Source organism: Chiloscyllium plagiosum, chromosome 8, assembly GCF_004010195.1.
Source record: "Chiloscyllium plagiosum isolate BGI_BamShark_2017 chromosome 8, ASM401019v2, whole genome shotgun sequence".
Taxonomy (NCBI): domain Eukaryota; kingdom Metazoa; phylum Chordata; class Chondrichthyes; order Orectolobiformes; family Hemiscylliidae; genus Chiloscyllium; species Chiloscyllium plagiosum.
In genome coordinates this window covers 68,478,733-68,490,033 of record NC_057717.1, presented here as the reverse complement: position 1 = coordinate 68,490,033, position 11,301 = coordinate 68,478,733, and the positions used below count along the sequence as shown (strand labels likewise).

At 44.0% G+C, this 11,301-nt stretch overlaps 1 protein-coding gene across 1 annotated transcript in view; it reads right to left on the bottom strand.

Moving 5' to 3' along the window:
• LOC122552344 (phosphofurin acidic cluster sorting protein 2-like) overlaps positions 1-11,301 on the bottom strand; it is a 130,702-nt gene that overhangs the window by 103,756 nt on the left and 15,645 nt on the right. Inside the window, exons 3-4 of the mRNA XM_043695097.1 lie at positions 3,560-3,684; positions 1,638-1,767 (exon numbers count right to left, since the gene is read on the bottom strand). Coding sequence (XP_043551032.1) covers positions 1,638-1,767; positions 3,560-3,684 — 255 coding nt within the window. The remainder of the gene's footprint in view (positions 1-1,637; positions 1,768-3,559; positions 3,685-11,301) is intronic.

The following is an 11,301-nucleotide window of genomic DNA, read 5'->3' as shown; positions in this document are numbered from 1 at the left end:
GTCAGAGGGTCAGTACTGAGGGAGTGCCGCACTATCACAGGGTCAGTGCTGAGGGAGTGCTGCACTGTCAGAGGGTCAGTCCTGAGGGAGTGCCGCACTCTCACAGGGTCAGTACTGAGGGCGTGCCGCACTGTCAGAGGGTTAGTACTGATGGAATGCTGCACTGTCATAATGTCAGTACTGTTGGATTGCTGCACTGTCAGAGGGTCAGTACTGATGGAGTGCCGCACTGTCAGAGGGTCAGTACTGAGGGAGTGCCACACTGTCAGAGGCTCAGTACTGAGGGAGTGCTGCACTGTCAGAGGGTCAGTACTGAGAGAGTGCCGCACTATCACAGAGTCAGTGCTGAGGGAGTGCTGCACTGTCAGAGACTCAGTACTGAGGGAGTGCCGCACTCTCACAGGGTCAGTACTGAGGGAGTGCGCACTGTCACAGGGTCAGTACTGAGGGAGTGCGCACTGTCACAGGGTCAGAATTGAGTAAGTGCCACACTGTTGGAGGATCAGTACTGAGGGAATGCCACACTGTCATAATGTCAGTACTATTGGATTCCCGCACTGTCAGAGGGTCAGTACTGAGTGAGTGCCACACTGTCAGAGGGTCAGTACTGAGGGAATGCCACACTGTCAGAGGGTCAGTACTGAGGGAGTGCTGCACTGTCAGAGGGTCAGTACTGAGGGAATGCCACACTGTCATAATGTCAGTACTTTGGATTCCCGCACTGTCAGAGGGTCAGTACTGAGTGAGTGCCACACTGTCAGAGAGTCAGTACTGAGGGAATGCCACACTGTCAGAGGGTTAGTACTGAGGGAGTGCTGCACTGTCAGAGGGTCAGTACTGAGGGAGTGCTGCACTGTCAGAGGGTCAGTACGGTTGGATTGCCGCACTGTCAGAGGGTCAGTGCTGAGTGAGTGCCACACTGTCAGAGGGTCAGTCCTGAGGGAGTGCCGCACTCTCACAGGGTCAGTACTGAGGGAGTGCCGCACTGTCAGAGGGTCAGTAATGATGGAATGCTGCACTGGCATAATGTCAGTACTGTTGGATTGCCGCACTGTCAGGGGGTCAGTACTGAGGGAGTGCCGCGCTGTCAGAGGTTCAGTACTGAGGGAGTGTCGCACTCTCACAGGGTCAGTGCTGAGGGAGTGCCGCACTGTCAGAGGGTCAGTACTGAGGGAGTGCTGCGCTGTTGAGGGTCAGTGCTGAATGAGTGCCACACTGTCAGAGGGTCAGTGCTGAGGGAGTGCCGCACTGTCAGAGGCTCAGTACTGAGTGAGTGCTGCGCTGTCGACGGTCAGTGCTAAGTGAGTGCCGAACTGTCAGAGGGTCAGTGCTGAGGGAGTGCCGCACTGTCAGAGGCTCAGTACTGAGGGAGTGCTGCGCTGTCGACGGTCAGTGCTAAGTGAGTGCCAATCTGTCAGAGGGTCAGTGCTGAGGGAGTGCCACACTGTCAGAGGCTCTGTGCTGTGGCAGTGCTGCACTGTCTGAGGATGTGTATGAAGGTGAGACCTTGACATGAAGGTCTCCTTCTCTGATGAAACACAGTAGAGTGATGACTGAGTGAAGCCAGGGACTTCATGCACTGGAATGAAATTGGGAGTGGTAGGGTTGTGGGAAAGAGAACTGGTATTCTGATTAACCTGAGTGTTGAATCTGGAGTCGCTGCACTCGCTGTCGAAACTGCTGGCTCTGTCACCTTGTGTCTTTGTATTGTGCCGATCCTTTAGTGACGTGCTCCTGGGTCGTCGTAGCTGTCTACTTTCAGACTTACTGAATGGGAAATAAGAAGAATGACTTCAGTAGTTCCCAGGAAACCAACAGAATTGTCCTTATAAAGGAAACTTTTAGAATAGCCTCCATTTGTTGTTCTCACAATTGTAAGGGAAAATTTTGCAATTATCCCAGGAAATCTAATGGACTCTGCTTGTTAAAACAGACTGGTTAAAGCTAAAGCTTCAGGTCTCCCCTGTTATTAATAAGCCTGGAATTTAAAACTATCTTGGTAATGGTGATCATGAAACGACCATCGATTGTCATTTGGAATTCAGAGAAGGAAAGTTTGTTGTCATCTGACTCCAGACCAACAGCAATGTGGTTTATTCTTGACTGCCTTCAAAAATGGCTGAGCCAGCCATTCAGTTGAAAGGTAATTAAGGATGAGTAACTAATGCTGGTTGTGTCAGCAATATCCAAATCCCTGGGCTTAATTTTTTCCAGCGAGCCAGTGTTAATAACTAGAGGCTGCTAATTCAGTTATGCATCCATCCGACCAACTAAGTGTCCGCACCAAGTTAGCCATTCCCAAACGTCCACCCTCAGGAAAATGGCAATGAAAAACTGATCTGGCTGTGCTCACTCTGAATACTAAGGTACAGAAAACAACACGTGGTCCACTGATTAATGTTTGGACATTCCCCTCCCCTGCCAACCCTATCTTTCATCAAGGAATGTATTGAATAGACAGAGCTCTATGTCTGTCTAATGTTATATCACACACACTGTGACACCCTGTGAAACAGCCTGCAAAAGTCACTGAGCTCAGAGTTAACCTGGCCCACAGTGGGGTCATGCTCATCCTGAATGAATGTTGAGAAAAATTCAAGATGAGATCAGCAATTTGATTAACAATATAAATTACAGACAGTTCCCTGTCTCCATGAAGATGACGATCTTGGATACCACAATATTGAAAAAGAGGCAACTTCAGGGGTGGTTGCTAAAATAATCTGTTACCTTATTGATACCTTTATAAAAAGGAGAATTATGATAGACATCTTGAAGATATTCAACAGCTTTTCACATATGAAATGAAGAATTGGGGTAAGGATGTTGAGGAAAAGTAGACACTGTATGATATTCTCCACAAGTGATGCCAACCCACATGCCAGTTCCTCAAGGAACAACAGGGGTTTCTGCTGGCGTATAGGTACGTGGGGGATATGTGGAGAAGCTGAGTATATAACATTGGGGAGAATGGACAGAAAATGAGGATGTGAATTAGGGATATGGAGATGAGGTGGGGTTGGGGGATAAGGTAGATTTGGGGGATATGGGATAGAATGGGCAGGTAAGGGTGGGGATATGGGGATTGAGTGAGGTTGGGGATGTGGGGAGTAGGTGAGGATGGGGATATGGCGAGTAGGTACGAGTGGGGGATATGTGGATTTGGTGGGGTCCGGAATATAGGCAGCAGGTGAGGGTGGGGATATTTTGTAGAATTCTCTTCACTTTACTGGAAAGCATTGGAGGTTGGATCATTGAATTTATTCATGTAACATTTGATAGGTTTTTAATAGACAACTGATTCAATTGCTACAGAGAGCTGAGGCCACAGTCACATCAGTCATGATCTTACTGAATGATGAACAGGGTTGAGGGATCAAATTGACTCTTCTTGCTCCTGTGTGCCTATATGAGTTGGAATGTAGATGTGTTGGTGATATGAGGATCTTTTTGAAAGGACTGAAACGGTGTCCCTAAGGTTTACTTAACGATGTCCTGAACGTTCAGGATGTCCTGAACGATCTTCTCTCCATGATGAGTTATTACTGTATTTCATTACCTAGGAGATACAATAACCTGTGATTCGGTTTTTGTGATTTTCCCTAATGGTGGTAGTTTCTCCAGAGATGCTTCCAAGTTATTCCATTCTCCAGCTATCGTCTCCTCCTCCTCCACATCCACATCCTAGTGAGGAATCGCAAATAGAAATTATCAATAAAGCAGTTTCTGTAGGTTATCATCAGGCAATATTTCAATGATCCATGTAACATAGGTCATACCATCTACAACTGCACAATACCCATAATTGCATCCAAGTGTACACACAGGAGGAAAATGACTTCTCCCGGCTTCTCGGAAGCAGTGTCTCAACTACCTATCACACACTGGGAAACACCAGCCCTGTTATCAATCATTGTGTGGAGAACCAGCCCTTTCATTCATCACAATCTGTGTAATTTAGGTTCTGTTATCCATTATCGACACCAGCCAGGCAACGGGCATCTCCAACAAGAGAGAAGCTAACTATTGTCCCTTGACATTCAATGGCAATGCCATTATAAATGCCCACCATCAAATACATGAGCATGGATTGAGGATTAACTAACCAACAGAAGACAGACAGTTGGGCTAAGGGGGCATTTTCAGGATAGCAATCTGTATCTAGTGGAGTGGCACAGGGACCAGTGCTGAGGCCACAATTATTTCCAATAGATACTAATGATTTGGATGATGAAAGTGAATGCACTATCACTAAGTTTCAGGATTACACAAAGACAGGTGGTGAGGATGACAGAAAGAGTCTATAGAGGCGTAGAAACTGGCTAACTGAGTGGGCAAAAACGTGGTAGATGGAAAATAATGTGGAGAAATCTGAGGAGATGTACTTTGGCAGGAAGAATAGAGGAGCTGAATATTATTTAAGCTGTTTTGTTAGTTAGCTGCAGGAGCAGGCTGCTAGAGTTCTCTCTGCTGTTAAATTGAAGACATCAACAGAGAGTTTTCCTCTTAGAAATCAGAAAGGGCAGGTTGTTTCTATCAGTGTTTCTTTCTACTGGATTAGAGAGAGAGAGAGCACGTGAGAATAATAACTTTTTTGCTGCATTGCATTTTACCAAAGAATGTGGTTATTGAATGCTGCCTATATTAGAATAGAATCATAGATTCCCTACAGTATGGAAACAGGCTCTTTGGCCCAACAAGTCCACACTGACCCTCCAAAGAGTAACCCACCCAAACCCATTTCCCTACTCTATTATCCTATATTTACCCCTGAACAATGCACTTAACCTACACATCCCTGAACATTATGGGCAATTTAGCATGGCCAATTCACCTAACCTGCACATCTTTGGATCTTTTGAGAAAACCGGAGCACCCGGAGGAAACCCACACAGACATTGGGAGAATGTGCAACCTCCACACAGGCAATTGCCTGAGGCAGGAATCGAATCTGGGTCCCTGGCACTGTGAGGCAACAGTGCTAACCGCTGAGCCACCGCTCCACCCTGGATTATTGCATCAGTTATAGAGTCATACAGACATAGAGTTATAGAGCACGGAAACAGGCCCTTCAGTCCAACTTGTCCATGCCAACCAAATTTCCCAAACTAAGCTAGTTTCCATATCTGGGTTTGGCCCATATCCCTCTCAACCTTTCCTATCCATGTACCTATCTAAATGTCTTTTAAATGTTACAACTGTATCTGCATCTATAACTTCCTCTGGCAGTTCAGTCCACACATGAACCACCCTTTGTGTGAAAAGGTTGCACCCAGGTCTGTTTTAAATCTTTCCCAACTCGCCTTAAAAATATGCCTCCTGGTTTTGAACTCTCCTACTCTGGGGAAAAGGCCTTTGTTATTCACCTTATCTATTCCCCTCTCGATTTTATAAACATCTATAAGGTCACCTCTCAACCTCCTCAAGTTCCAATGAAATAATTTCCAGTCCACCCAGTTTCTCCTTATAACTCAAACCCTCAATCACGCCAACATTCTGATAAATCTTTTCTGAACCCTCTCTAATTTAACAAAATCCATCTCACAGCAGGGTGATCAGAACAGTACACAGTATTCTAAAAGTGGCCTCACCAACGTCCTGTACAATCTCAACATGACATCCCAATTCCTATACTCAATGGTCTGAGCAATGAGGGCAAGCGTGCTAAACACCACCTTCATTACCCCGTCTACCCTTGATGCAACTTTCAAAGAACTATGTATCTAAACCCCTAGATCTCTGTCCAACAACACTACCCAGGGCCCAAACATTAATTGGAAAGTTCTGTCCTTATTTGTTTTACCAAAATACCTCACATTTATCCAAATTAAACTCCATCTACCACTCCTCAGCCCATTGGCCCATTTGATAAATATCCCTTTGTAATCTTAGATAATCTTCTTCACTGTCAACTATACCATCAATGTTGGTGTCATCCGCAAACTTTCTAACCATGCCCCTAAATTCTCATCCAAATCATTTAATTAAATGATGGACAACAGTGGACCCTGCATCAATTCCTGTGCAACACCGGTGGTCACAGACAACATTTTGAAAATAACCAGCCCAAAAAACAATCCTCCACCATCACCCTCTTCATTAAAGAAATACATTGTCTTGTTAAGCAAGTCAATAGAGTAAAGATATACTGATCCTTAGTTTTGTTGCATTTTAACTGCATTGTAAGAATGAAGTGTGTTTTAATAATAGCTTAGTGGTGGACCAATCGAATCGCATCTGCAACACAGCACCTGACACTTGCTTTTAAAATAAAATTAAAGTTAGGATCTAGACTATCTCCATAATATATTTTGCTCTGATCTCTGACACTGGCAGCTCAATGTTCCAGGATTTAGATGTTTCAGGCCTGATAGAGAGGGATATAGAGTCATAGAGATGTACAGCACGGAAGCAGACCCTTCGGTCCAGCCCGTCCATGCCAACCAGATATCCCAACCCAATCTAGTCCCACCTGCCAGCTTCCACCACTTCCTCTGGCAACTCATTCCACACACGTACCACCCTCTGAGTGAAAAAGTTGCCCCTTAGGTATCTTTTATATCTTTCCCCTCTCACCCTAAATCTATGCCCTCAAGTACCCCTGACCCAGGGAAAAGACTTTATGTATTTATCCTATCCATGCCCCTCCTGATTTTGTAAACCTCTATAAGGTCACCCCTCAGCCTCCGACGCTCCAGGGGAAACAGCCCCTGCCTGTACAGCCCCTCCCTATAGCTCAGATCCTCCAACCCTGGCAACATCCTTGTAAATCTTCTCTGAACCCTTTCAAGTTTCACAACATCTTTCCGATAGGAAGGAGACCAGAACTGCATGCAATATTCCAACAGTGGCCCAACCAATGTCCTGTACAGCTGCAACATGACCTCCCAACTCCTGTACTCAATACTCTGACCAATAAAGGAAAGCATACCAAACGCCTTCTTCACTATCCTATCTACCTGCGACTCCACTTTCAAGGAGCTATGAACCTGCACTCCAAACTCTCTTGTTCCGCAACTAATATATAAAGGAAATATATAAAAGCAATATATAAAGGGGGTGGGGGAGTTGCATTACTGATTAAGGAGAATATCAGAGCTGTACTGAGGGAGGATATACTGAAGGGCTCATCCAGAGAGGCTATCGTGGTAGGTTCCAGGAACAAGAAAAGTGCAATCACTTTGATGAGGTTATACCAAAGGCAGCGGGAGATAGAGGAACAAATATGTAAGCAGGTCATGGAAAGATGTAAAAACAACAGGGTTATTGTAATGGATGGCTTTAACTTCCCCCATATTGACTGGGACTCCCTTAGTGCCAGGGGCTTAAGTCGGCCAGAATTTGTTGGGTGAATCCAGGAGGGATTCTTGAAACAATACGTAGATAGTCCAATGAGGGAAGGGGCTGTATTGGACTTACTTTTGGGAAATGACTCTGGCCACGTAAACAATGTTTCAGTGGAGGACCATTTTGGGAACAGTGATCATAGTTCTCTAAGTTTTAAGACAGTTATGGAAAAGGATAAGACTAATCCTCAGGTAAAATTGCTAAATTAGGGGAAGGCTAACTACAACAGAATTAGGCAGGAATTGGAGAAGTTACAGGGGGTTGCTGTTTGATGGAAAATCCATTCTGACATGTGGCAGTCTTTTAAATACAAGTTGATCAGAGTTCAGGACTAGGATGTACCTGTGAGAATGAAAGGTAAGGACAACAAGATTCAGGAACCTTGGATGACAAGACAGATTGAAAGATTAGTCAAAAAGAAAAAGGAAGCATACATAAGGTTTAGGAAACTGAAATCAGAAAAAGCCCTTGAGGAATAGATCAGAAGCAGAAAATAACTTAAATTTGGAGGACTAGAAGAGGCCATGAAATATAATATTAGGCAAGTAAGACTAAGGAGAATACCAAGACATCTTGTTGCATATTAGGAGCAAGAGGGTAACTGGAGAAAGGGCAGGTCCATTCAAGAACATATGTGTGCGTGTGTGGGGGGGGGGGGGGGGGGGGGGTGTTGGGGATTTATGCATGGAATCAGAGGAAGTGTGGGAGATCCTTAATCAGTACCTTGCATAAGTAGTAACAAAAGAGGAGATGGACGATGGTAAGATTAGGGGGGTGTATGTTGATGCTCTGGGACAAATAGATATTAAGAGGGAGGAAGGGTTAAATGGCTTGATGAGAAGGGCACTGATTGTCACTGGCCATTCTGCTGTTTTCTTTCTTCCTGGTGATGGAAATTGAATAAAGATTTGTACACATGTTGTCTTTTACTGTGTCTCACACCTGCACACACACAACATGGGTGATGGGGAAAATATAAACACTACTGCAGTTAGGCAGTAGTGTGGGGAATAGATAAAAAGAAAAAAGAAAATATATATATAACCAGGAGATTTAGAATCTCCTCAGTTTGGGGGATGGACTGAAAAAAGATCGGAAAAAAAGGAAAAGAAAATTAAATAGCTTGAAAAGCCTTCAGGCAGCTAAGTTCCCAGAGACTGATGGGATCTATCAGGGCGATGAAGAATGCATTTGGTACACCTGCCTTCAATTATCATAATGCTGAAGAAAGGAGCTCACGTTGCTGCTGTACAGGACGCTGGTGTGGCCTCTTCTGGAATACTGTGGACAGTGCTGGTTGCCTTGCTATAGGAAGGATATTACTGACTGGAGAAGGTTCAGAAAAGATTTACCAGGATGTTAATGGGACTGGAAAGTTTGAGTTAGAAGGTGAGGCTGAATAGGCTGAGATATTTTTCCCTGGAGTGTCAGAGACTCAGGGGTGACCTTACAAAGGTATATAAAATCATGAGGGGCATTGATAGGTTGAATAGCCAAGATCTTTTCGTTAGGGCAGGGGAGTCCAAAACTAAACAACAAAGGTTTACGGTGCAAGGGGAAAGATTTAAAAGAGACCTGACGGGTAACGATTTCACAGAGAAGGTGGTGCATGTATGGAATGAGCTGTCAAAGGAAGTGGTGGAGGCTGGTACAATTACAACATTTAAAAGGCATCTGGATGTGCATATGAATACAAAGGGTTTAGAGAGAAAAAGGCCAAATGCTGGCAAATGGGACTAGGTTAGATTGAGATATCTGGTCAGCACAGATGAGTTGGACCAAAGAGTTTGTTTCCATGCTGTATGACTCTAAGACTTTATGATGAATACGGCAAGGGAAAAGCTTGCTGAGTCTAGACAGAGATCTTTGTATCCTCTTTAGCCACAAGTGAGGTCCCAGAAGACTGCAAAACAGCCAATGTTGTTCCTTTGTTTACAAAGGGCAACAAGGTAATCCAGGAAATTAAAAGCAGGTAACCTTTCAAGAGTGGTAGAGAAATTATTGGAGAAGATTCTTAGGGACAGGATTTACTCACATTTGGAGAAGAATGGACTTCTTAGGGATAGTCAGCATGGATTTGTACGGGAAAGGAATGGCCTCACAAATTGGGTGAAGCTTTTCAAGGAAGTGACAAAGATGATTGATGAGGATAAGGCAATGGATGTTGTCCACATGGACTTTACTAAAGCATTTGAAAGGTCCCTCATGGTAGGCTGGCCCAGAAGATTAAGACACAGGGGATCCTGGTGAGTTGTACAGTTGGATAGAAATTTGGCTTGGTCATAGAAGACAGAGGATAGGTGGTTTCCTGCTGGACATCTGTGACCATTGGTGTTCTACAAAGATCAGTGTTGGAACATCTATTGTTTGTAATCTATAAATGATTTGTATAAAATGTCAGTGGTTTGATTAGTAAGTTTGCAGATGGCACAAAAAATTGGTGGAGTTGTGGATAGTGTGGAAGGTTGTCAAAGGATACAACAGGATATAGATCAGTTGGAAAGCTGGGTGGAAAAATGGCAAATGGAATTTAATCTGGACAACTGTGAGCTGATGCATTGTGGGAGGTCAAATGTAACAGGAAAGTATAGAGCAATGATAGGACCCTGAGGAGCATTGATATACAGAGGGATCTTAGGGCGCAAGTCTATGGCTCCCTGAAAGTGACAACACATGTGGATAAGGTGGTAAAGAAGGTGTGTGGCATGCCTGCCTTCGCCAACTGGGGCGTTGGGTATAAAAGTTGGCAAGTCACGTTGCAGCTGTACAAGACTTTAGTCAGGCCATGTTTGGAGCATTGTGTGCAGTTCTGGTTGGCACACTACAGGAAGGATGTGGAGATTTTGGAGAGCGTACAGAAGAGGTTTACTAGGATCTTGCTTGGATGGAAGTGTATTAACTATAAGGAGTGGTTGAACAAACTTATATTTTTTTCACTCGAGCTTTGGAGGTTTCAGGGTGACCAGATAGAATTATATGGAATTTTAACAGGCATGGATACGATGGATAGTCTTTTCTCCAGTGTGGAAATATCAAATATTAGGGGGCAAAGGTTTAAAGTGAGAGGGGAAATGTTTAAAAGAGATGTGTGAGGCAAGTTTTTCTATGGAGGGGGTGATAGGTGCCTGGAAAGCACTGCCAAGGAAGGTGGTAGAAGCAGACTCATTGGCAATATTTAAGAGGCATTTAGACAGACACATGAACAGGCAGAAAATAGTAGAGTATGGACTGCCTGCAGGCAGATGGGATTAGTTTGGATTGGCACAGACATAGTGAGCTGAAGGGCCTGTTCCAGCGCTGTACTGTTCTATGTTCTATGTTTTTAAGCTGCTTTTGAATAAAACAAATAAAGACTAGTGGAGGATGTTTAAAGAAACTATAATACAATACAAAACCCATTTATATCCCTGACAGAGAAAAGCTCCACTTCACAGGAACAATAGAAATGGACAATTAAAGAGATAGGGCACAGCATAAAACTAAAAGAAAGCGCTGACAGAAATGCAAAAATAAAACACAGATACTGCTGAATGAGAAAGATCTGCAAGAGGCCACAAAGCAGCTTATAAGAGATATGAAAAGAGATTCTCAAAGAAAACTTTTAAGGGACTTCAAAATTAATAAGACAAAATGTTTATAGTTCGAAAAAGGGTGGGTGGTCAGGAGCAACGTTGCCCCATTAAGTGTGGACATTGTCAATGAGCATGGGGGAAATAGCAGACTGACTGATTTTCCACCCACCTCTCTAAACAGTGAGTGCAGGAGCTCATTTCTTCTTCTTGTTACACTATTGAATATGAGCTACTCGGGAGGGAGGGGACAAACTGGATGTTTAAAAAGGAAATTGAAGGGAAAGTTAGAACAAGAGAAGTCAAGAAAGACAACTGTATCAATGAGGCAGAAAACTCGGAAAGGGATCATGCTGTAAGGTTGAGTGAAATAGGAGTTGATTGG